Raw genomic sequence first — 26,883 nt, forward strand, 5'->3', positions numbered from 1 at the left:
TCGACTGCACTATTAACCTCCAGCGCCAGTTTAAGTGGGGCTAAGCCACATAAACACTCACACCTTTTGCACCGTGCCGTGACAAGCCTCGACTTGCACCGAGACCCAGAAACACCTACACTATATACTTCACAATTACCATCAATAGGGAATGTTCACATTCCTGCTGAAGGAAATCTAGGTTAAATGAGATAACAGGTTGGACAGAAAGAAAGCGATATAGACTGATTAACTGATATAATTCACAGTGGTGTGTTACTTCTCCGACTGCAAATTAAACACAAGGTATAAATAAAGAGCTGCAAGTAAATAAGCATGTACCCTCCTTCAGATTTCAATATCAGTGCTATTTTTAGCAGGTTATCAGGGGTGTGGTCAGTTAACCAAAACAGCTCAGGTCAACGACACTCCTCAGGGAGGCCCTACCAGGAAAGCCAACACATAAAAATATCCTGTTTACACCTTTTTCTTCTTCTTCTCTTTCCAACTGTTTTCCTCAAGTCAGCTAAGCTCTTGGTCCAGATCCAAAAAGACTCGTAGTCCTGTTTCTGTTACGCAACACTAACAATATACAGCTGTGGTTCTCAAACATGTCAAGGACCACCTAAACTGACACAAATTAGACCACATTTGATAAGATTTTTGCTTTTTAGATGTTTTTAATTACAGAAAGTGCATGAAACCCATGACCATAATAGTCATACAGTCTGTTTCTGTGTTACTTATAGAGGGAATTATAATGAAAATAAATGATTCCCCTTTTTGTTGGGGGATCACCCTCAAGGACCCCACTTTGAGAAGCACTGGTACGGTTTTGAATGGCTGTGTGTTGTAAACGTCTTGTTTATAGATCACAAAATGGACTCCTGCGTAAAAAAAAAAAAATTATCTACCCAAACCTGCTGTGTTGAACCTCGGCTGGCCCGTACACACAGACACACACCCACTCTCTGCTCCGCTAGAGATCCTGGCAGTGACTCAGCACAGAACATTCAGGATAGGTGTGACATTCTGGGACTGACTGACTGCTGCTGTATGTGCGGAGGAAACAGGTGGTGAGATCCTCGCTGCCAGAGGAAGGGGAACGAGAAAACATTGATTCGACGTTTCGCTCGAAAATGAAGGGAGAGAGTGTGACTTGTACATCTGCATTACAAAGATACGGTAGAGTGACGAGCGGTTATTTGTTAGAGATTAAGATAGTTCCATTGTGAGTGTATGTAACGTAATTATACGTGTGATCAAGAGGGAGCTCGCCTCTTTTATTCTTTGCATATGATGTAACTCGGTCACCGTATTGTTCGATGACAGGTCTTTTCTTGCCGTCCTTTCAAACTAAAATAGCGGTTTGCATCACACTGAAACTGAATAAATAAGGACACCTCTCTTAATAACAGAGAACTGTCTGAATCCTTATTTTGTATTTTTCTAACCAACAATGCGTTTATGTTTCTCAATTCTTTCCAACTTCCCTGTCTGTAGTTCTCAGTCACAAGTACACCAGTTTCTAGTGAAGAAGTAAATTTTGAGGAACAGGTCACAAGTGTATAGTTTCATTTTAAAGACAAAACAAAACAAAAAAACGTCATTTCCTAAAAGAGATGCAGTTCTCAGCAATTTTCTCAAACAGGAGTGAATAGTGCATTTGTTGGAGACTAATTTCCTGTTTTTTAAATTAATGTTCCTCTAGTGCGTATTTGCGGCAGAAGTATGGTTTTTTGCAGGATCCACTCAAAATTAACTAGCGTTTATAGTAATGAGGGAACACGTCAGCCAGGTCAACAGAGGAGCTTGTTGATGTTGTTTTTACAGTTTTTGGACAACATTGGAGCTCTATGACACAGAGGAGTAACATTTGTAAGTAGGATCAGTTCACGGTTGGTTTTAATCTTTTTTATTTATTTATCTTCAACTTTTAACTGTCTATAGTATTAATAAACGACAGACTTGTAGACTTTTATTTCAGCGCTCAGTGACTAAGACTTTTCATAGTTTTCTTTTAATGTGAATCCAAGCAGTCATTTATATTCTACTAGACAGTTTGAACATCATCCTCCTTTTATGTTCCAGTAATGTGGTTAAAATTTAATTTAGACACAGAGACGCTGTTCTGTGGTATTCACACTTCCACCCATCACTCATCATCTTTGGTTACTTTAAACAAACATTGATAACTTCCCATGTACAATGTTGACTACAATGTTAGATACTGTATATAATATTTGGAGTTTTTTTTGTATTTTTCTTCTTCTTTTTTCCTTTATTTTGCAGTAGCCTTCCCATTCATCATTGTTGTTATTTAATGTTTTTGGGAGAGGTCTTTGTTTAAGCTCTTAGTTCATTAAATTAATGTAATTAGTTAAATTCATGTATAGCTGAGTATTTGTAGGTACAGCTGTGTTATTATATGCACGTCCTTGTGTACAAATCAAATCTTTTTTCTAAAATAATTTTTAAAAAAATTGAATGTGCAACCAAATACATTTTACATTTATTGTTTGGGATGATTTAACAGATTTAACAAGAATATATTGATTATGTATCAGCTACTGTACCAGATAAACCGTTCTTGTCATTTCTATACTAAACAACAAAGCTTGAAGTGTTTGTCACTGCTTGTAATGTGGCCAAAAACAAACACATTTGGTTGGTAGGAGTTTAAGATACGCTCTGACTGAGTGTGTAAATACCATCAGTCAATCTCTCAGCGAGACAGAAGCGAACCTACTTAGCTTCTGTTGGTCTTTTAATGCTCTGAGCGATGAGCATTGTACAAACAACCCATAAATCACTGTTTTTATTTGCCACTTTTCTTGGAACCAACTGGATGCCCAACGTGAGCAACCGCTCCTGCAATGTCAAAGGTTTGTCTGGCCACATTCCAGTCCAAAGGGGTCCTCTGCACACGCTCTCCCTGCTCAAGTATCTGGAACAAGTCAAGCACTCAGTGACTCTGCAGTAAATGCAGCAGGAGCAGGGACTAAATTGGTACAGAAATTCATAGTAAAATATAAACAGTTAACAAGGAGAAAAGCTGCAAGTCCGAGTCATAATTGCCACGTTTGTGCGTTGAGCTTGTTTGCAATTCACCAACGGATAATTTACTCCAAACTGTTTGATGATTTATATCAGTTTCAGGATTAAAAAAAGGAGCCTTTTTCCTTGTTAAATTCAGTTTTCCTGTTGGGAGGGCTTTATCTACTTTGACCGCATTTCATCCTAATTAGGCCATGTGAAAACACACTAATTAATAGTCCAACATAGACGCCACCCCTACGCAATGTTTGAAAAGACATCATTCCACTGGCTCAGCAACAAACACAATAAAAAAGGAAATAAAGACATTCGGACAAGAAGACAAGTGCAAGATGGGTTTATTGTCAAACTGGTTATTAAGACATGAACTTGACTAATGCCATATCAAATCTTAAACTCCGCTGTAGTAAAGTGCAGATTCAAATCAAGTTGCCCTGGGAGTCGTCATACATTTTCTATGTCTGGTTTTGAACCGTCAGGTTAAATAAACTGCAATATGAAATCCTATGAATTATGAAAAGCCCTTTTTTTTCTCAACCCACACATCTAAAGCTAATGTGCAAACAAGATAATTCACAAAGCTTTACTATTCTGTACGTTGAAGCGTCCTCCCACTCGACTGTGTCTTCAGTTCTCATACAATTGGACGACGAGTTGTACAAAATGAGCGTCCTAGCTGTAGTCTAGTTCGGAGTCTAGGAGTTCTCATGAAAAGGTTTTCTGCAGTGATTGGTTGGTTGATATGCTGCCGCTGCACATGCACAGTGGGCCAAAGATGGTGACCTACCCCAGACTTTTTTTTCTTTTTGATCAAGATTATTAAAAAAAAAAAAAGAACAGCGGCATCTTTTAAAGGTCGGCCATGTACGAGCGTTAAGAGGTCACTTCTGTGTACAAGCCTGCACACTCCAGCGGTTGTAGTCGGTTAGTTTGGCCGCTGCGGTTTCTAGTGGCAGTCATGTGCATAATGGAATCTCACATGTGTGCCACTCCAAACTCTTGTCCTCAATAATTTGTGTAAGCTCAAAAAAAAAAAACAAAAAAAAAAACAAACAAAAAAAAACCACACACACCCTGTGGCACTCACACTCGCACGCAAACATACACACTCACTCCAATTCATTCACTCTTCTTACAACAATCAGTACAATGGTTTTGCATCCCCCTCCCAACCTCCGCCCTCCCCTTGAGTGGAGAAGGGGGGGATACTGAAGGAAACGGCAGCAATGAGGTAAACACAAAAACTCATGAGAGATATTGCACAGACAAGTGCCGGCACAGAATACAACAGTCTCTCTTTCCAACAGCCTAGCCTGTGCATAGGAAGAATAAAGCACTTATGGTGTTCGCAGACATTTAACCCCTTCTCATAAAGCTTTGTTATACACTAAAAGTGGGGACGACAAATGTACTGGATTCTGCACCGTTTGGCAGATATCCAGATTTGCAGGACAATAACTAAATGTATTGTAAAAAGTACAAAAAAAAAAAACAACAAAAAAAAAACCTAATGATGACTGAGAAAGGGTTTATGACTGTTGGCAACAGTGATGGGACAAACAAAACAAAAAAAAAAAACCTGAAGTCCCAGCATATGTAGAAATGCCTCAATCCTTGCTTTGACAAGAGAGAAGCAGGCAAAGTTGAGGCTGGGTTGGAGCCAGCATGGAGAAAAATCTCTCACGTTTCATTCAATAAATAGCATTGTGGAATATGCAAAAAAAAAAAAAAAAAAAAAATCTATTTTTTTTCTAAAGCAAAAATACGTAAACCCCTTGCTCAGTTCATCCAGAGATACAACTGTCTTTTGTCCATGTTGCCATCCATCCTAATACATCCCCACAGACAGAGCTGTGACCTGTGGCTCCATGACGTAATGAACAGAAGAAGAAAAACGGTCACTCGTTCCTCCGTTTAATCCGTTCATCGTTCAGTCCAATCCCGGTTGAACAAGGACATTTTTTGTGCACAAGTTCATACTCTCCAAATGGTTTCAATTTGCAACCCACAAAAATGTGTCTTTCATCTCCTCAAACACCTTGTGGGTCAGGCGTTGAACTTTAATGCTCTCTAGTCCACTTCTTGGAATCACACCCTTCCCCTTTCCATCTGTCCATCCCCCTCCCTCCTCCTACCCTCCCCAAACGTCTTCACGATCATTATCTGTGGAGCAAGACGAAGGCCTCTAGTTTTTCGGGGATGTTTCCCCTGTAGTCGAGGCTGTGCTTGACGATGGCCCTGGCGGCGAGGCACTGCAGCGTGGTGTGGTTTATGGGCTGGATGACATTCCTGGCCAGCTCCTTCTCGTCCAGGAGGTCGCAGGCTGTTTGCTGGAAGGCGTTGGTGCTGTCGAAGTGAGTCCCGCATGAAATCAGCAGGTTCATGATGTCGGCGTGACCGTTGGATGCGGCTATATGAAGGGGGCTGGTGGGTAAGAATAGACAGCAGATTATAGACTGGTCCGTGATACTGGTATAACTAGTGGCTGTCATGATGGAGCAACTGAAGAGCTTATTAGGTAAAAAAAAAAACACAAACTAAATAAACAGACCTGTTGTCATCTTCATCCCGGCTGTTAACGTCTGCCCCACACTCGAGCAGGATGGAAGCGACAGTGAAGGAGGGGAACTTGCAGACGGGGTAGCGGCCCACACAGGTGGTGTTGCGGTCGACCGCCAGGTGTAGTGGACTGTAGCCGTTCTTACCGCACGGCTGGAGCTTTAGGAATCTGCAGAGATGCGGAAGGAGAAACTTTTCATTAAAAAAAAACGGCAACAAAGTGACAATGAGAGAGATGATCCATTTCATACACAAGACAATCATCTTTGTGTACATGATTAATTCAGAGGAATTTACAAAATGCCTGTGACAAAAGTTGAATGCATTGTTAAGTTTGACTGACTGAGTACAAGACCGAGAAAAGATACAAGGCAGGGAATGACAAAGACAATTTACAGAAATGGATCCAAAGAGAGAGAGAAGAGAAAACAAAACATGCCTTTCCCTCAGAACCATCATATTTTCATCATGTCATGTTCACATAAAAACACACCTATAGATGGTTTCCTTCTTGAAGTGGTCCTGCTCTGCAGTACACGGCACCTTCTCCAAAAGACAAATGAGGTGCAGGATGATAGACAGAGCCTTGCTCAGCTGCGCGGGGTCGGGAGGCATCGGTCCACACTGTTTGACCGCCCGCTCAATCTCCAACACGCTCTTGGAAAGGATCCCCATCAAGTCCTCAAATGACACGGACGTCCCCAGGAGCCCTTTGGCCCTGTCCTGGAGCATGAAGGAGAAGAGCTCGGCGAACGACAGCAGACTGGAGGCTGTCATGGGGCTGAGGGGGTCCAGGTTGCTCTGTTGCATGTCCAGTGCGTACTTCCACAGGTTGATACAGCGCTCAAAGTTCCCAGAGTCAGCATAGACGGCACCGCGGTAACGGATGTAGTAAGACGTGTCTGGATGCTGTGGGCCGAGGATTCTCTCACGGATGAGCAGAGCCTGCATGCGCATCTCATCCGGGTCAGATATCAAACCGTCCAGCTCTTCTCCGTTTGTTACCTACGAACGGGACGGCAAAGTTAAGACAATGACAGGCTGCAGCAGCTGAAGTAGTTCAGGGATTCCATGTACATGCAAGGAAGTCAACAAATCAAAGACATCAGATTGCTGCAGTAGGTGCTCTGTGTATTATGCTGAATTTACATTTATAATTCTTTCTATTCTTTGTGCCTTTGAACCGTTTTTTGTGATACAAGCACGATCCTCACTGTCTAGTTTTCTTTATTCTAAGTCCTTCACAGCAAATGCTCAAATCTGCAGCCTGTGTCTCGAATACTGAAGACTAGAATGCTAATTTCAAGGTTTTTCCTACACAGTGAATTTAAAAGCAGTCACCTTGTTCAAAGTCTGTGCTGCCTTTACAAAAACCTGACCACATCAGCAATAATCAAACTTTAAACGCAACGTGGAATAACTCAAGTAAAAAGACAGACTTAAATGAAAACTCACCTCCCTGGCATAGTCGTATGCCATGATGAGCTGCTTGGGTTCGGGTTTATGGACAATGTTGTTGCTGTCCGTGTACCTGAGGTCCATGGCTCTCTTCCAGTACTTTAAAGCTCCGAGCAGGTCTCTCTTTTTGTCCACAAACGTGGCTCCCAAGAGCTCCAGAGCATCGATGCGTTCCGTGTGGCTCGTCTGCAGAGGTGAGAATGTTTTTTTCATATTTCTCCAGGATAAATATTCAATTTCATTCAAAAAACATGAAGACAAACACTCCATTGTAAAGCGACAGAGACCCTGACCTGCTGGTGCGTCGTCAGGTAATCTACGATGTTCGTGTGGCCTGTGACGCTGGCGGAGAGCAGGGGTGTCATGCCGTAGCCGTCCTGCTCCATGGATGCTCCGTACTGCAGCAACATCCGCATAATCTCCAGACTGCCCGACTCCGCGCAGTCGTGGAGCGCCGTGTTACCTACAGACAGAGGGGACACACGTCTTACATTAAGCTACAAGATTATGTTATTTATATTCAATGGTACCAGAGAAAATGGCAGAGTTACCACACAGAGGCTTAGCTGGAGTTGAGAAGCAAGTCTGTTCATAAAATGTTTAAAGGACTTCTTAATGTTAACAGACGTGGACAATTTTTTGGCAACCTTTCTGCTACAGATGTTAGTTGGCATAAAAACAACTGGAGAACATGTAAAGAAAACGCTGGAAAACCTGCAGATACATTTAATTGACGCATGTCTATCCATGCAGACAGAGGAAGAGGTAGTTACAGCCTTTTCTGCTAAACAACACTGGGAAACCCCAGCTGAGCCACAGCAGTTTTTAGATAAAGCAGAAATGTTTTTTAGTTGTACTGTCTGGTGTGTAGAGTGCTGGAAGTAAACAAGAAGAGCAAACTAGAAATTATAAACTAAAAAAAAAATTGAAAATGCTGTTTTCAAAAGTTTAAATAAATGTATTTTAAAAAATGTCTTGTTTCTACATTACGCCGGAGCTAGAAATGAAACTATTTACCCTGCAGCACTGTCCTTCCACCTGGAATATATTCAAAATGGCTGCAGATCATCTGATCAGATTATTGCAGATGCTGCCGCCGAGTCTCTTCCACACAACGATCGCCCGTTCAGGTGAGATGCATCACAGTACGTGCATGTAAACGCCACTCTCTCAGACAGAAAGCCGCAGGTCATGCTGCTTCTTCTTTGTGTATAACTCAACTGCTATAAACCTGGTAATGTGTAGTGTGAAAAAGCTTTTCAACGATTTCTCAGCTGAATAAAATGACCTTTCCCCACACACACACTCTGCAATGTTTTGAAAGTCTTCTGAGATGTTCACTTTCAGTTGGTGGGTGTGTCACAGCATAGGTGAAACCTGGTGAGGCTGTGGTTTTGAGACATTGTGGTATTTAAAAACAGCCATCAACACATATTTTCAACATGTATTTATTTGCCTTAAACAAAAAATGGGGAAAATGGGCCTTTTAAGCTTCCATACTGGCACTCAGGACTGATGCTTAATGCAAGTCAAGTGTAAATCTGGGTATTTTTTTTAATCATTTCCATTGAACATTTGAATCCTGTATTTAAATCATAAATAACAGCCTAACGTAGGGTCCTTTTCATGGTGTAGACAGATGTATTGAGTCTCTTCTATTCTTATAAAACAAGATGATACTATGGATCCAGATCAAGCACAATAAGTTATATTCATTCACCTTCTATGGTTTAATGACAAGTTGCCACAGTGCTTATGAAACTATAATGTGGTTAGAAAACCATTTGTTACTTGGATACTAAAAGTCTGGAGGCCTATTAAGCCTCAGCCTGTATCGTATCCTTTGTTCTGCAAACCTCTTTCAAATAAGTCATTTCAGTCCAAGAAATCAGGAGGAATTATCAATGAAAAGCATTTTTTAAAAACGTTTCCACTGGTGGTTGTTCCTGGAGCTAAACATGGGACATATTAGGAGGAGCACTTACTGATTCCATTAATTTAAAAAGACTCCTACAAAATGAATTCAGCCACTTTAAGGCATTTAACACCTCTTCACATGCATTCATAACACTTGTAACGCTGCTTTGCTTTCGCCTGCCTCTCCTGTGACCGCTCTCAGCACACTGAGGCTAATCCATATTCAAGCAGACGAGACCAAACAGGGTTAGGCAGGGATTAACCATTATTTATACCCCTTAGTTTCTGCCAAAACTACACCTAACAGATTAATCTTACTCTTCGAGACACCTTGATGTTGCAGTTATTAAAATATACAAACTGCTGCCTTTCTGCTAGTTTATTATTGACAGACAGGCAACTTGCTGCCCACATTGTAAAAACACTGTCAAATGTTCCAACACTTTTGTTGGGTGTTATTAGATAACTGGCTGCTTTCAAATTAATAGGTAACTATTCACAGTCAATAATTAATAAATGTACATGGTGCAGTGAGTGCTCCAAAGAGAAATTATTCCACTTCATCATCATGGTGCCATAAATGTGCCTCTTTTTTTGCTTCCCTCTAAGCCAGCAGTGACCAGACTTGACCTCTCTCTTTTCTGGAGTAATATGTTGAACGTAATACCCCATAATAATACTTAGTGGGCAACAAACTGATTAATTGTTTAGATGTTGATTTAGCTGTTGCACTACCATTGATTCAGTTATAGTTATATCTCTGTCGGTATTGTTATCTGATGTAGTCGGTTCGTGAAAGAAGCAGATTTATGGACTAAATTCTTCTACGGTCAACTGAGAGTTAGATAAGAAGCAACAACAAAATAGCTGGACAAATTAATAAAAACATGCAGGCAGACATTTATAAAAAGGTAAGCTAATGTAATGTGCTGAGGATGTGGATGTAACGTGAATGATACTTTCAGTTGGCTATCAAAAGGAGGGATAAGTTCCGAGATTAATGTCTACAGTCAGACATCTAATCTTCCTCTGGGTGTTCCCTAAAGTAGTATCACTATGTTATCTGACGTTTTAGCTGATCCTCTTAAGCTAAACCCAGACAATGAATAGTATTTCGGTGAACTATTGAGTGAATCTGGCTTCTGAACGGTCTAACTGCTCTGCGGTGGAGAGAACAGGTAGCTGTGGTGATGCTGGTGAGCAGGAACAACAGACGGTGAGCGGTTCTGTTCAAACAGCCAGGGTTTGGAAATGATTACTAGATTTATTGAAGAGAGTCGGTCTGTTTTATCACTGCAGATCAGAGCGACATGGATGGTGTATGAACAAGCAAACGGTGCATTTTCTACCAACCTCACCACAGACAACAACATCTGTAACTATGGTAACTGTACACTAGGCTGCAACTAACTAAGCAGTCGATTATTTTCTCAATTGATCGATTAGTTGTTTGTTCCATGAAATGTCAGAAAATGGTGAAAAAATAAAAACGTCGACCGCTGTTTCCCAGAGCCCAAGGTGATATCTTCAAATGTCTTGTTTTGTCCAGACCAAAACAAAAGAAACTTGAAAATATTCATATTTGAGGAGTTGAAATAAAAGACTTTTTGACATTTTTTCTTTAAAAATGACTTAAAGGACCAGTGTGTAACCCACAAAAGGCCCTCTCTAGAGCCAGTGTTTGGTTTGTCCATTCTAGGCTACTGTAGAAACATGGCGGTGCAACATGGCGGCCTCCGTGGAAGAGGACCCGCTCCCTGGGTAGATATAAAGGGCTCATTCTAAGGTAACGAAAACATGATTCTTATTTTCAGGTGATTATACACCAATTAAAACATACTTATGAATATTATATTCCATTTCTGCCATGTCTGTTCTGCTAGATGCCACTAAATTCAACACACTGCACCTTTAAAATGATGAAACGATTATCAAAATTGTTCATAACTAATCGACCCATCGTTGTAGCTCTACTGTACGCAGAGAAAGTGACAGCTGTGGCATCAAAATGCGCAGGAAAACAATTAAAAATGCATGACAAAAATGAGACTACATTTTGAGTAAAACTAAAAATCAAAACTATCTGTAATTTGACTAAAACCAATTTACATTTTTGCCAAAAGACTAAATCAAAATCAGCTGACAAAATTAGCAGACACCAACAAAACAAGTTAATCTAGAAACTTGGAAACCCTTCCCAAATCCTGGGATTAGTCTGAATACTCATTATGGGCCTCCAAACAGAATTTAGGCTACATTAAGCCACAGCGAGGAGGACGCCTCACAAACAGGTGAACTGAAGGAATTTCATAACTTGAGATGAGATGGTTTGTCTGACCGCAGATTTTAATCACTTCAATCAGCTGTGATTTTGGTGTCCTGACTATTTTCCCAGTACTTGCTTGCATTCCACCATCAAGACAGGTTTTAAAATTTTTTGGGGGAAATTTACCACTTTAAGTTATTGCATATCTAGCCCTTCCAGCTGGTTCAGCTGTGACGAGAAAGTCAATAGTCTTTCCACAACCATCACACATGTCATCAACAAGTTCAGTTGCAGCCAAATGCACTGGTTTGGGCACAATGGAGCACCTGCATCCTGCTCTTCCACGGGTCAGGAGAGTTTTGGATGTCTATGAAATGAGTGCTGACCCCCAAATGAGCCGAAGGTCTGTTTGTCAGGGAAGCCAAGGACGAGCTACAACTGAGTGGTCCCAAGGAATGGAAGTGTACGCGGCGGGCACATGTGCCTATTGTCAAGCTTGACAGATTTGAGGAAAAGGATGAAAGATTGACGCCACATATATTGCCTTATTTTGAAAATGTGGTTATTTGGAACACAGTGAGCATATAAACTAGAGCTGCAACGATTAGTTGATCCACAGAAGATTAATTGGCAACAATTTTGATAATTGGTTAGTTGTTTTAAGTAATCTTTTAAGAAAAAAAATGCCCAAATTCTTGTGTTACAGCTTCTTAAATTTGAATATTTCCTGGTTTCTTTACTCCTTTATGATAGTTACTGAATATATTTGGGTAGTGGGCTGTTTGTCAGGACAAAACAAAACATTTTAGGTTGCATCTTGGGCTTTGGGAAAAAGACATTATATGGACCAAACAACTAATCAAGAAAATAAGCGATAGATTAATCGATAATGAAAATAATCGTTAGTTGCAGCCCTAATATAAACTAGTCAGCGGAGAAGTGGACTATGGAGCAGGAGTGATTAGAGACATCACAATTAGATATTTTTTATGCCATGAAAACTGGTCAGTATTTAAATCCGATGACATGAACATGCCAGTGCCCTCTCTGAAGTCTACAGTGGTCGAGAGTTTTATACACACATGATTTGATCCCGGATATCACTATTATGCTTTTATTTTCAAGCTAGAGGCGGCTGTGGCTCAGGAGGTACAGCAGGTCATTCGATCCCAGGCTCCTCCAGTCCGCATGTCAAAATGCCCTTAGGCCAGAGTTAGTATAGTTCTGTATTTTTCATTAGTTTTTGTTTTCATTTCGTTTTTTAAAATTTTTTGTTTTCAATTCAGTTTGGTTTAAGTTAGCTTCCAGAGTGGCTTTACTTGTTTCAGGTTAGTTTTTAATTGTTTCAGGTTAGTTTTTATTGTTTCAGTATCAGTTTCAATAAACACAAGCACCAATATCTCCTCGTGTTTATTGTGTTGACAAATTTGACCAAATTGACCAAATTAAAAACATTTTCTGTATATTTTAATCTTATTTTAGTTAGTTTTGTAAGTACACAATATTGTTTCAGTTAGTTTTCATTTTTTTTCTAGAGTATAGCTTTTATTTTTATTTCAGTTAACCAAAGTGTTTTTTACATCTAGTTTTAGTTAATTATAATAACTTTTCCTTGGGCAAGATACTGAACCCTGAATTGCTCCTGATGGCTGGATAAGCAGCACTGTATCGCTCCTGATGAGCAGGCTGGCACCTTGCACAACAACCTCTCCCATCATGTATGAATGTGCGTGTGAATGGGTGAATGTTGACATGTAGTGTAAAGAGCTTTGAGTGGTTGATAAGACTAGAAAGGCTTTACATAAATGAGTCCATTCACCATCTATCTTGAAGCCTTGTCTTGTCAGTAAAGACAAGAAAACAGCTTCACAAGCAGAGGGACAAGAGTTGTTTCAATATCAGCATATTTTAAATATTTAAAAATATACAATCCAAGGAGAAAATATGATCCTTCGGTCACACCCACAGAAATCAGTCCAAACTGAAATAGTCAGCCTCATAGTTTCCCATTGCGAAACCAGAAGTTCGTGGTATTCTGTTGAGTCACTTTCAGATGGAAATATGCAAAATGCTTGACTCGACTCACATCATTGTTATTTTATACTGGTTATAGGTCTGGTCTTCACTGTCTTTTTCTCAAAATAACATGCTCCGAGATTAATGAAATACCTTTATCGTCTATCTTTTTATCATCACATCACCACTGAGAGTTTCTGTGGAGTGGATTTTAATTTAAACCACTTTAAACTCCGATAAGCAGAAATCTACAGAACCAATCAGGGGTTATCTTATCTCAGGGACAGAGATCATGTGAATAAAAGGAGAACACTGTATATTGTTTGCTTGTTAACACACTCACCTTTCACACTTTTCCTGTTGACATCTGCTCCTTTCTCCAGCAGGTACTGCGCTATCTCCTTGTGTCCCTTGTAGCAGGAGATCATGAGACACGTGTGTCCGTGTCTATTGGCCACCTCCAGGTCAGCTTTGTGCTCCACCAGGTATTTCACAATGTCCAGGTGACCGTCGAAGCAGGCTGCCCTAAGAGGGGTCGAGTTGGTCAGGGTGGTGCTGTTGACAGACGCTCCGTGCCCCAGCAGGGACTGGACCACCTTCAGGTGACCAGCCGCTGACGCGGCCCAGAGAGGGGGCGCTCCCTCGATGGTTTCCCCGTCAAAGTTCACAGACCCGCCGACCTCCACGGGAGCACTGCAGCACTCCAGCAGGTACTCCACCAGGTCCAGGTGTCCGTACCGGGAGGCCATCAGCAGCGGGGTGGCCCCATTCGTCTTCTCGCCCATCAGCTGGGTCACCTCGTGTCCATCTTTGTTCTCCAACAGTTTCTGGAGCAGCCGGAGCTTTCCGTCTCTAGCTGCGTTGAATACTGCCGTCTTTAAATCCATCTCTGAGATTTCTTTCAGTGCTAAATTAAAAAAGGCAGCTGTGTCCGTGAAACAGGCAGCTGTGGACAAGATGAGCTCGAGACTCTTTGTTTACAACAAGCTCCGACTTTCTGGCTAACAACCAGCTAGCTAGCAATTAATTAACCTAAAAGTCCACCAACATTTCCTGAACTCCAGCTTTTAAAAAAAACTGTCATCACCGGGATGTCGTGTGAGTGTGTGTACGAATCTTTAACTCTTTTAATAACTCTGACGTTTGAGACGACCCTTGGTCCAGTAATACATTTGTCGCCGAGTTAGCGATGTGGCTAGTCAACTTCCTTGATCAGTTTTAGCTGAACCAACTAGCGTCGCTTCGCTGATCTAGCTTACACCTCTTTTATTGATCGCTCAATCGATACTCAACCACGGACATTTCCTTCTCCTCCTCCATCAGACCTGCCTCCTTTGCTTGTCACCGACCCACAACATACTCCGGAGACGGTAATTTTAGTCGTTTTCCGAGGGCCGAAATAAGAGAAATCCACCCCCACCCGAGCTGCTGTTAGCTTAGCCGGGGATAACTCGACGATAACCGAGCCGCTTTTCTTTCTCACACACACGTCGAGAAACAAACATGCAGACGCTAATTAACCCCCCCCGCCCCCCGAAAAAAAACTGTGAATAATAGTCGTCCGTGAAGCCACTCCGCCAACTGGCACGGTAATAATCTCAGCGAAGGGTTTGGTGAATAGGGAAGGCTATCCACCCACGGCTGGACCGGATGATCACGACTCAGTTTCTGTCACATCGCAAACCCAACGCAGTCTTTTCTCTCCGTCACCGCGCATGATTGACGTGTGGATCGTCCAATCACAGAGCTGCTAGACTCTGACGTAGCCATTAGAAAACCACAACAACAAAAACTAGCTCAACGACCCTGCTCTTTAAGTATCTGGGAGTTTTCTTCATGGGGAAATTATGAGATTATAATCTTTAAAAAGAAAGCTTGTTCATGTCTTGTTTGTATCTGCCGGATTAAAGAAATAATGTATGTCTGCAGAGCTGTCTGTAATAGCTTTGACTATATCACTCCCTACAGGATACAAGAAGCATCACCAGAGGATGTATCCAGAAACCTCACCCCTCACTACTAAAAAAAACCCCACCCAATTGTTTATTTACGGTGATCAAATTAATTCATACCCAGACATTTTATCAGAAAGTTTATTCAGCCATCCTAATAACTTCACACACAGTTCCCAGAGTGCCTTTCAGAAATAAATGTGAGTCAATAAACCACCTGTTAGTGTACAAACAGAAAGCCAACAATGCATCAAAACTAATAAACAGTGGTGGAAGACTCAGATCCTTTACTTAAGTAAAAGTACCAATACATCAAATGTAAAATAACTATTAGCAGCAACATGTACTTAAAGTATTAAAGTAATAGTACTCAATTTGTCCCTCTGAGTGATATATTAGTATATATGACATCATTAGATTATTAATACTGAAGCATCAGTGTGTAAGCAGCATGTTACTGTTGTAGTTGCTGCAGGTGGAGCTAGTTTGAACTACTTTATATACAGTTGGCTAGTTCAGTCCAGCGGTTCCCAACCTAGGGGTCGGGCCCCTCCAAAGGGTCACCAGATAAATCTGAGGGGTCGTGAGATGATTAATGGGAAAGGAAAGAAGAAAAAACAATGTTCTTATACACAAATCTATTTTCAGTTTTTGGACTTTTTCTCTAATCTTTGGTAAAATATTGGATCATTTGAACATTCATTGAAATTAAATCATGTGAGAAGTTTAGAGGGAAAAAAAATCACTATTTGGTGAAGCTGTTAACAACTCAGACATCTGAAATGTGACACCGACTACACACTGCTTTTTGTAAGACGTCAAAAGCCAAAAAGGTTGGAAACCACTGGTTTCATCTTTAAATGTTGTATTTTAAAAGCTTGTTATATTATCCATTGTGTCAAATCTCCATCTGAAAAGGAACTAAAGCTGTCAGATCGATGTAGTGGAGAGGAAGTATAAAGTAGCATCAAATGGAAACTCAAGTACAAGTACCTCAAAATTCCACTGAAATACAGTACTTGAGTAAATGTACTTAGTTACTTTCCACTACTGCTGACGGAGAACATATTGTGAAAAAGGGAAATAACACAGGAAGCAAAGCGAAAACAGAGATAATTAATGGCTTTATATATATATTTTTTGAGTTAACTCGGGGTCCCTTGAATCATGTGAAGTTTCAGTCAGTTGTGACCAAGTTACAGTTTAACAAGGCCAAAGTTTAGCCAAAAACATTAATGCTTGCTGAGTCTTTCTCATTGTGTTTATGGCAAATTTCATATATGAACACAGCAATGTCTTCTAGATTCAGAGATTATCTGACATCATGTCACCTTAATTGATGTCACAGCTGAACTTCAAAATGGCTACATTGTTCTCTTTAATGTTTCAGCCACGTCTGTGTCTTATGAGACGAAAATTGCCTTCAGATTTTGTTTGCAAATCAGTGAATAGTGAGAGTGAGAAGCACTGATTTTCACATGACTCCTGGCTGAAACTACTAACCACTTCCTGCTTGGTCTGAGCCTGCAATTATTGTTTTTAGTGCTTCTTGCAGACTCAAATGTTGAAACCTCAATAGTGAAAACCTCAATAAACATATTTCTCTTACAGTATAACAATTTGAATCAGATGATGAAAAACTTAATCACTGCGGAAAAGGTCGGACGCACTAAATGTAAGAGCTGCAACGATTAAATATGAATCTTTTCTGGTTTCTTTTCTCCTCTATGACAGTAAAATGAGTATCCTTGGGTTGTGGACTGCTGGTTGGGACAAAACAAGACAACTGAAGATGTCACCTTGATCTTTGGGAAACAGCGATCAACATTTTTTACCATCTCCTGACATTTTGTGGACCAAACAACTTATCTACTAATTGAGAAAATGATCGACAATTTAATCCATTATGAAAATAATTCTTAGTTGCAGCTCTACTAAATTTTTAGCCAAGCTATCAAATCTTCTTTCCTTTTCTTCCTTAAAAGGAATTTTTGCTGTCTGAGTGACCAATGAGGGAATCAACTCTCAAATAACAACTACAACTCAAAATGACCAGAATAGTCTTATATTCAAGCAATATTTTGAAAACAAATTTTACAACAGTGCTGTATAAAATCAATATCAGCCCACAGATAAATAAGTTGTTACAATTTAAACAGCAAAGGCAGAATTAGATATAACAATGCATGGGAACCAGTGAAAGTTTTAATAACAAGTCAGTGTGCTTAAAACTGTTGGCATTGCCACTTCAATGTATTTTCAAACACAATAACATTCAGGTTTTTTTCCTTTTCATCTCCCACGACGAGTCACATAGATGTTATAAAGGTCCTAAATGTAACTTTTGAATTTTAAGGATACATTTACCTACCAAATTGAAGCACGACTTTAATCAGACGTGTAATTCCCAACAAATGGAATCTAAAATGCAAAAACCAACATTTTTTTTTAAAGAAATTGGGTCCCTCCACATCTCTAATTTTCAGTCCTTCAACCTAAATACAAACTTTTGTACAAGTGTTTGAGCCAATATTAGAGTTAAGGATGGCTTAGTCTCTGTACAGCAGATTCCAGTCTCCTCTCATTACTCATCTAAAATGACAAAGCTGATAAAAGCAAACACAGTATCTACTCTTTCTCACTCTATACAGTGAGTTTAATAACAAAGACAAAAAAAAAATGCAACAGATTTTTCACAATGAAATGCAACCAACGTGGAGAAAACCTTGGCTTGCCAGTGTGGTTTGTAGTGACCCAATGCTCTGCAGATAAGGAGAGAAATTCTCAGCTTTCTTACATTCTGAGTATGTTTAGTTACAACTTCCCACCCCTTAGTTATTTCAGTGCACAGTTTGGGCTGAAAAATGGATAATAGATCAGAGGGTATGAGATGATGGGGGTAGAACTCTGCAAAAAAAAAAAAAAAAAAAGGACAATTTAAAAAAAAAAAAAAAAAAAAAAAGAGGGAACACAATTAGAAATTATTTCAAATATTTAAAGTACTTGAGGTTTGCTTAAACTACATGTTTAAGCTGCTTCAACGCCTCCAATACAGATAGTTTTAAGCAACACAATCAAGCCTTTCTTCAGGTTATTTCTTTTACACCTCAAAAACCTTTCAAACACATACAACCTTTATGCTTAAGACTCATTTGCATAAAGTCTCTGAGAACAGCAGTGCTGAATGACGTGTCAGATTGTACGACCTGGCAGTTTTGATATGATCTAATATCTGATCAGCACTGCTGTTCTAACCGACTCTATGCATACGAGCCATATATGGATAAACAAAGTGATGAATCAGATCCCAGGGCTCAGAGACTGTTACGATCCGACACGTGTTGTAGTGGTCTTCCTGTCAGAGAAGAAGCTTCTCAGCAGGACCACCTGGCTGATGCTGACAACCAGAAGGATAATGGCTTCTCCGATAGACCAGAACGCCACACGAGTGTTGAGGTCCTCTGCCCTGCTGCGTCCCTGGGCCTCACGGAGGCGGAAGTGTGTCTGGTAGTCGATGACAGACTTCAGGGCCTCATGGATGGACACGCAGGCTGATTCCATCTGGAAATGTTCCGAAAATAGAAGACCAATACAGGATATTTAGTTTGTGGCTGGAAAATTAGTAATTGTCCAACTAACATCAAGATCATTTTAAAGATCACTTTCATTTACAAACTAGAGGGTAGTAAAAAAAACCTCCCATGTTATGAAATCCTCCAACTTGTAAAATGAAAAGACTTGAATTCAAGTCAAAATTTCCCTCTGAAAAAGGGCATGATGTCACATATCTAATGCAGCAAATAAATAAATATTGATCATAGCGATCACAAACTGTTAGTTAACAGTGTATAAGAGTGATGCAACAGTTTGTAATTTGGTAGTTTGTTAATGTTCTAAAAATGGTGATGAAACACACTAAAATAATAACTTCTCCATTTCCAAACACACACACACACACACATTAGAAACAGCAGTGTTTCTAATGACAGAAATGTAATGTGGCTCCACCTTTTACCAGACTTTATGACCCCACAACCGTCCTTAACTAGTTTATAGTGTTAAGTTAAGTGGCTGAAATAGTTCGTATTTCACTGATCTTAAGAAAAATATTAAACAAGTGAGTGAACACAAAAGCCTGCAAACATATGATGGAGGATCTTTTATTAACACTGGCAGGAGCAACATGTTTCACTTGGTGCTTCATCAGGCTCATGAAAAACTACACTGCCATGTGCTTTATCTTTTTTTTTTTTTTAAATGGACTACATGCAAATCTTGCAGTTGCCAGCTTGTCTAGCCCTGCAGTACATGCTGTATACAAAGCTTTTTTTTTCAATGTTTCACCAGTTATTTTGCCTTCAGAAAACAAAGTTTAGTGAAAACATAATAGGCATGTTAAAATATAACAGATTGTGTTAATAGTATTAAAAAAAAAAACACACATAACAAATTCAGGTAATAACTGATTGACAGATTTGGTGGTGAGGGTGTGTGTACTAAATAAAAAAAATAAGATGTCCATCGTTGTTACAACTATAGATCTTCACAAATTAACTTGTGCCAAACACACTCACACAGGTGTTTCAGTCATTATGACAAGTTAAACCTCTTTGCAGGTTCTAACTGGGTGGAGCTTTGCTGGGCATTTGCAAAGGTCAAAAAACTACAGATGTAGGTTGGCCCGCCCCAAGAGGTGCAATGAAACAAACAGCAGAGTGAATGTGTAAAAGTGCATCATCTCATGTTGTTTCATGTGCTGCCTGGAAAATGGGACTGTAGTTCTTAGTTAAAATAAAATAAATTTGGCTGTGCAATGTTACACAAAGCTAATAGTATGTATACAAATATATGCTATTCCTTCACACACACAAACACACATAAAAACACACTCACCTGGGTGAGAGCAGTGACTCTGTTCTCATTGGGGAAGAGCGGGGGGTCATCTCCGACCTGGAAGTCAAAGTAAACTGTCTTGTGGGTGAAGGTTGAGAACTCATTACTGAAGCAGAACTTGTAGGTGCCGTTCTGGGCTGCTGTGAAGGTAAAGCTGTCATATTGCTTCTTCATCTCCTTGTAGAGTGTAGTGCCATCTGGGTTCTCCAAACGACAGTCCACATCATAATGGCCGCCTGTCACCACCTAGCAGGAAATAAAGACGGAAGTATTCGATCAGTCAATCATTTATTAATGACCAAATGACCGAGGTCGGTGGAATTCAGGGATTAAAGCGAGGAGCATGAGAAGTTGTCCAGCAGGAAATGTATAAAATGTACTGAATTAAGTATCAAATGAATTTAAAACTGCTCTATGCCTGAAATCAGGCATGGTGCCTGTGAACTTTAACCTTTGAGAATTTCCTTTTGGTACAGCATGGACGGTAAGCTCAATTCAACAGCGTCAATAACATCAAACATAGACAGATAACAGCATCACATTAGACACATGACAGACAGCAGACTGTGGTTGTACTGGGCAGCTTCCAGGTATGAATGTGTAACTGTGTGAATGTGATTAGGAAAAAAAAAAGGACATTGCTCTCAGAGATACTCCCCCGAATCAATAAAGATCACAGATTACCACAAGACAGAAATCACAGACAATATTTACAAGGTTGACACAGAGGTTTTAAGTGAAGGTACATCTGTCAGGGTTAGTGAGAAGAGTCCAGAGTCCTTATTGCAGTGGAGGGAAAAAACAGTCGGGATGATTTGGAGGGCAGGGACCTGTAACGCCTCCCAGAGAGCATCAGCTGGAAGAGGTGGTGAGCAGGGCGAGAGGGGTCAGAGATCTTTTTTGCTCTTTTGATTGTGCGTTTGTGAATTAGTGATTAAACTAAGGGGAGGGAGGTGCCAATAATCTTGGATAATTTGCGCTGCAGTTTTTTTGCTTGTTCAACTGTCTGTGCTGCCGTACCGGACTGTTATGGACAAGGTGATTTTGCTCTCACTGATGGCTGTGTAAAACTAAAGGAGGGGGTAACAGTAACATACTGGCACAATATCTTTATTCCATCATGCATTGTGCCAAGTAGTACAGTGAGAAAGAAGAAGGCTGGACAATGTGGACAAAACTCATGTCATAATGCCCGTCACATCCAATTCAATCATGTTTATTAAATTTTTAACAGGAACAAAATCCCATAATCTCCTAAAAATAGATGTTCTAGAGTATTTAATATTTCATGCTTTGTCAGACTTAGACATGACAACTACGAACTACAAAATATCTTGTCTGCTACTCTTTAGTTTCAAAGGCAAATCTAATGAAAGCTAAGAGGTGAGACAAAATATTACTCTCTGAGACAGATGTGGACATATACTGAGCCTGTTTTAATATCTGCCTTGAAATGATTGTTTGGCAACTTCCAATTTGGCACAGAAAAAAGAAAAACCCTGAAGAAAACTGGCAAACTGCAAGATCACTGGTATTGTGTAAGGGCTGCAGGCCATCTCTAACAAAACAAAGAGGCCACAGACCCTTTTCATTTTCTAGTTTCTTAAGTCTTCTGTGACAGTAAACTGAATATATTTGGGTTGTGGACTGTTGGTTGAGACAAAACAAGACATTTGAGGACATGACTTTGGGCTCTGGCAAACAGTGATCGACATATTTCACCATTTTCTGACATTTTATAGACCAAACAACTAATCGATTAAATTGAGAAAATAATAGACTGATTAATTGATAATGAAAATAATCATTAGTTGCAGCCCTATTCATATGATTTATGTTAAAATTAATATCAGTAGTAATATTAGTATTTTATATTTCCCACAGAGATAGACAGTTTGCTTATAAAGACAAGATCTAACAGTTTACACTTATTATTTACACTTTACACTTAATATTGAGCATCAGTACAACATTAAAGGATTGGTTCACAATTCAAGAGGCTATTAAGCCAAAAACTACAAGTTGGTTTATCTCATAATGACTTAAAATTAATCACATTACATTAAAGTTTGATACTCATTATTTCCAAATTTCACTAACAAGAGATCATGCCACTTGCAGTTAAAGGATAGGTTCACAATTTTTCAAGTCTGTCTTAAAACAACAGTCAGGCACCCATATTAACAGTGTAATCATTCCTCCTGTTCATACTGACTGTTAAAAGATCCCCTTCAAATGTGTTTTCAATGTAAATGATGGGGGACAAAATCCGTAGTGTGTCCACACAGTCACTTTGTGAAAGAATGCATTTATAAGCTTATCTGAAACTTATGAGGTTTCAGCTGTCTGAGTTAGTCATATCAAGTGGATATCTGCCACATTTACAGTCTTTTTGTGTTTCCTCGGACAGTGTTTCCCTGTTGAGCTGCGGTGGACACATAAGCCCCTTTCACACACGCAGCCTATCCCTGAAATCAGGAACACTTCCAGCATCGGGTCATGTGTGAATGGGAGCAGGGATTGATAGTCAGAGAAATCTGTCCCACCAATTGACCTAGTTACATTTCAGGGAAAGTGCCAGTACGGTTGTATTGTGAATGAAAGCAGTAAGATTGCAGGGACAAGCGCATAAATGCTTACGTCCATGACGAAAGGCGCTTTCACTTGGAGCGAGCGAACCAATGTCAAGAGTCTGCTGATGACATATTTGAATCTGTGACTTGTTTACGGTTGCCTTGCCAATGCTTTCGCGAGAGATTTGATAACTAACAAGTAATACAATTTATTTTTTTCCAAGAATGGCTGGAAACTGAACATATTCAGAAATAAGGGAGCTCCTCTCAGTCTGCACACAAGAGACATCTTCCGCCGCGTACAAGTACATGCGATGTGCCCCTTTTAAACTTCTAGCACCTGCCCCGCTACAGGTCTCTGCACAACCCTGCATTTGAACATAAGAACATGACATAACTTGAACATAAGAAAGTAGAAATAAGTAGCCAACTAGTGTAAAATAACATGACGCTGTGGGCTGGTTTTTCTACTGTCCTCCCCAATTTTTTAGTCAACAGAAGTTACTGGTGCATTATGAAGGGATCTCCTAATGATCAATATGAACAGGAGGAGTGATTACGGTAAGAAAAACCTATTTCAATGTTCATTTGGGCACCAGACTATTGTTTGAAGATAGACTTGAAAAAATTGTGAACCTGTCCTTTAATGTAGTATTGATGCCCGCTCAATACTTTAAACCGGTGGAACCGGTCATTTAATACACACAACGGGGGGGAAAAAGGTTTAAGTCCTGCGTGTGTTTCAAGTATCTACAAGTCTAGTTGCTCTTGACTCGAGCCTTTTGGATACCTTTGCGTGTATAAAGTAAATAAAGTTTTAATATAAAGCGGTTCCTACCTGCTACTGTTAGTTTCTGAAGCTTGATGATGCCTTTTAAAATGAACTCTGTTTAACTCTTTGAAAATGACAACTTGCTATAATAACAGGGTTTAAGTCACAACCTTTGGAGTCGACACACCTGGTTTTTCGTAATGCAGAAACACCCACCTGAAACTCCAGCGTACACTTGGTGCCAATGATGATGTCCTCGTAGAAACACTGCTTGGCGTTGTCTGGCAGCTCAAAGGTGAGCTCCGAGCCCAGCACCCACCCACAGAGAAGCTGGGCCCACAGCACCTGCAGTAGCACCCGCAAGGATCCGTACATCCTCAAGACCAAGAGCCAAAAGCTTCAGAGGAAAAAAATCTGAGCCAACCTGTCGAAAGAAACACGAGCAGACATCATATTTAAAATCAATATAGAGGGAGATTTAAAAAAAGAAGAGTAAAATGGTGACAAAGCAAACCCGGACATTGATATTAGCGACAAGTTGTTAGCTTAAAGCTAACTAGCTAGATGTCTGGCCTTTATACTAAAGAGCCAGGAAACCACTTGGGATTTGTAACATTTCTCTATGGTCAGTGTATTCGTCCATTATGGACGCAATCATTATAATTTAAGTATAATTAAACTGAAACGTTATAATTTCTGAATTAATTGTTTTATTTCAGTGAGCTTAGCTACTCACCTCAAACTGCTCACCCGGATGCTACTAATGCCAAGTGACGTTTTACAGACGTATCACGGCATTGGCTAACGTTTCTTAAAGTCACGTCTCTCGCTCTCTCCCATTGGTCGAAAAAGAAGGGGCGGGGAGCTTGTGAGATCACGTGGGCCACGTCCACAGGCGTTAAAATGAATCTTCCCTATTTCAATACATTTCAACGTGGCTGCTAATACTCATCTGAAAATACATCTCAGAAATGGATACGTCATGTTTTAGCCTAGTTTTTTTGAAATCTTGAAATCTAATCTTTTAAACGCTTTGAGTTTAACTATGAATGAAAAGTGAGGTACAAATTAAACATTATTATTATTGTTATTATTATTATTATTATTATTATTATTATTATTATTATTATTATTATTATTATTATTATTATTATTATAAACGTTTACAGTATGTGTAAAACAGATACCTGCTTTCAAACTCCAACTCACTGCAACCCATTTTCATTCTTTTTTATTTTAGGCAGCCTCCAGTTATGACACAATGGTGTAATTCCTGGCAGTACCTCAGATTATGTAAAGGCCTCTGGCATCTATTTAAAGGATGGGTTCTCTTTTTTTCCAAGTCTGTCTTAAAACAACAGTCAGGTGCCCATATGAACACTGAGAGAGGTTTTCCTCACTGCAATCATTCCTCTTGTTCATACCGGCTATTAAAAGATCCCCTTCAAATGCACTTTCAATGTAAGTGATGAGGGACAAAATCCACAGTGTGTCTGCACAGTCATTTTGTTCAAAAATGCATTTATAAGTTTATTTAAAGTTTACATGAGGCTTCAGCAGTCTGAGTTAGTCATATCAAGTGGATATCTGCCACATTTACAGTCTTTTTAACATCAAATTCCCTCTTTGTGTTTCTTTAGATAGTGTTGAGCTGCAGTGGAAGTATAGTGACAACAAAGGGGACTTTTTCTTCTAAAAATAATGTTTTGACTCATTTGGACAGCTGAAGTTTCATATTAGGTTCAGATAAAGTTTTAAATGCATTTTTGTACAGAAGAAGGCTTGTGGATTTCGGCCCCCATCACTTACATTGTAAGTGCATTATGAAATGATCTTCTAAAGGCCAGGATGAACAGGAGGAATGATTATAGCAAGAAAAACATGTTTTAATGTTCATTTGGGCATCTGACTATTGTTTTAAGACAGACTTGAAAACTGTGAACCCGTCCTTTAAAGGAGTTTATCCTGAGAACTGATGATATGTCTGACTCAGTGCTTCTTTTGGATATATTTAGTAATATTTTTATGAGACCTACCATATGTTTGTGGATGTTGAGATGAGGGATTAACCCTCAAGAAGTGACTGCCTGAGTCCTGCAGACACCCTAGTATAGAGCCTCTTTCTGTCTTCACCTGAGATGCTGCTACCCCAGCAGTCCACTGCTGACTGTTGCAAAGTCCTCCTCTGCAGATGAGGTTGACTCTGGCCCTTCTTGTAGAGGGTATCTGTGTTGTCAAACTCCACTTTGTTGTTAAAGTGGACAACCGGGCACTTATAAGAATTGACCATTTCTATGTCAACTCACAGGATGCTCACTAGTGTATTTAGGAATGCTTTGACCTCTGACAATCAGTTGGGTAATATTTTTTTCAATAAGACTACAGGCCTACAGAGTTGTCTTTGAACCAGCATCTACTGACAATTAGAGGTACAATTTATGACACCTGCTGTGGCCTTAATATATAACCATGGGGTCAAAGTCACATTGGTCTATTAGATGCTTCTGCATAGCTAATGCCAAAAAATTGTACTAAAACGATCCAAATTTCTACTTTTTTCTCTAGATGTCCCCTCCAACTCTACATAATGTGTAAATGCCACAGTGGTTGTTTCTATTCTGAGGCCTCACTGGATGTGCTCCCCTAATGCATCAGGATCTAAAACCCATGAATGTATGATAGTTTTTAGATGTATTTCTCAGTATTGAGTAGTCAGCACAACAGCAATCAATCTGGATTACACTGTGGATAACCTTTCATTGCTTTGATAGTTTTGACACAAAATGCATTCAGTGGTCACATATTTCTCACTCAAACTAAACCACCACCCAAACTGCACTCACCAAGCACTTTATTAGGAAAACCTGTGCTGCTCTGCCATTAATTCTATTTTCATGAAGCTTATACATTTTCAATTTTTGTCAGAAATGTGATGCATGTGCATTATATTCAATATATGTTGTATTGGATTACATTAGATAGCACAGGTGGTGTTCCTAATTAAGTGCTTGGTGAGTGTATGTTTATCTATACAGTCCATTTTGCACAAGTTTACATAGTGTACAAAGGCTAACATAACACAAAACTTACTGTAAATTAGACTGTAAGAAATTGCTACATTCTGCTACATCGGCAGCTGAAAATAAAGCCTACAGAAGCATATTGTATAGTTTTTTTTATTCATTATTGTAACATATCCTGCTGGATGGTAGCATAATTCAGAATGAATCAAAAATAATCTTTATTGTCATTATTCTCAGGCGCAATGAGATTTTGCATGGCTTCTCTCGATGTGGTTAAAATAAAACAAAAACAGCAGTAATAGCAGCATAATGTTATGCCTGTGCAAGTACAACTTAAAAAAAAAAAAAAGGCACTAGTTAAATTAAATTTACACATTTACAATGCATATAAAAGTTCATACATACATTACATACAATA

At 39.6% G+C, this 26,883-nt stretch overlaps 2 protein-coding genes across 2 annotated transcripts; both read right to left on the minus strand.

Moving 5' to 3' along the window:
• Nucleotides 1-3,357: 3,357 nt before the first annotated feature.
• On the minus strand, nt 3,358-15,002 carry fem1c (fem-1 homolog c). Its single transcript, XM_042422233.1, has 6 exons — nt 13,596-15,002; nt 7,347-7,516; nt 7,051-7,239; nt 6,089-6,600; nt 5,588-5,764; nt 3,358-5,460 (listed from the first exon to the last, which is right to left on the minus strand). Exons 1-6 carry the CDS (start codon nt 14,137-14,139, stop codon nt 5,196-5,198), a joined length of 1,857 nt encoding a protein of 618 aa, XP_042278167.1. The 5' UTR covers nt 14,140-15,002; the 3' UTR covers nt 3,358-5,195.
• A 2,245-nt stretch (nt 15,003-17,247) lies between these two features.
• On the minus strand, nt 17,248-24,271 carry tmed7 (transmembrane p24 trafficking protein 7). Its single transcript, XM_042422571.1, has 4 exons — nt 24,179-24,271; nt 23,659-23,866; nt 20,098-20,343; nt 17,248-18,765 (listed from the first exon to the last, which is right to left on the minus strand). Exons 2-4 carry the CDS (start codon nt 23,815-23,817, stop codon nt 18,529-18,531), a joined length of 642 nt encoding a protein of 213 aa, XP_042278505.1. The 5' UTR covers nt 23,818-23,866; nt 24,179-24,271; the 3' UTR covers nt 17,248-18,528.
• Nucleotides 24,272-26,883: the final 2,612 nt, after the last annotated feature.

The sequence above is a fragment of the Thunnus maccoyii genome, chromosome 9, assembly GCF_910596095.1.
Source record: "Thunnus maccoyii chromosome 9, fThuMac1.1, whole genome shotgun sequence".
Lineage (NCBI taxonomy): Eukaryota > Metazoa > Chordata > Actinopteri > Scombriformes > Scombridae > Thunnus > Thunnus maccoyii.

What these genes read in the sequence shown, in the direction of transcription:
- fem1c (XM_042422233.1), bottom strand. Translation starts at nt 14,139, where the DNA reads ATGGATTTAAAGACGGCAGTATTCAACGCAGCTAGAGACGGAAAGCTC. An exon ending in ACCTGACGACGCACCAGCAG is followed by an intron (nt 7,240 to 7,346) that starts GTCAGGGTCTCT and finishes TCACCTCTGCAG; the next exon opens with ACGAGCCACACGGAACGCAT. An exon ending in CATACGACTATGCCAGGGAG is followed by an intron (nt 6,601 to 7,050) that starts GTGAGTTTTCAT and finishes TCCCGTTCGTAG; the next exon opens with GTAACAAACGGAGAAGAGCT.
- tmed7 (XM_042422571.1), bottom strand. Translation starts at nt 23,817, where the DNA reads ATGTACGGATCCTTGCGGGTGCTACTGCAGGTGCTGTGGGCCCAGCTT. An exon ending in AGTGTACGCTGGAGTTTCAG is followed by an intron (nt 20,344 to 23,658) that starts GTGGGTGTTTCT and finishes ATTTCCTGCTAG; the next exon opens with GTGGTGACAGGCGGCCATTA. An exon ending in GAGTCACTGCTCTCACCCAG is followed by an intron (nt 18,766 to 20,097) that starts GTGAGTGTGTTT and finishes GAACATTTCCAG; the next exon opens with ATGGAATCAGCCTGCGTGTC.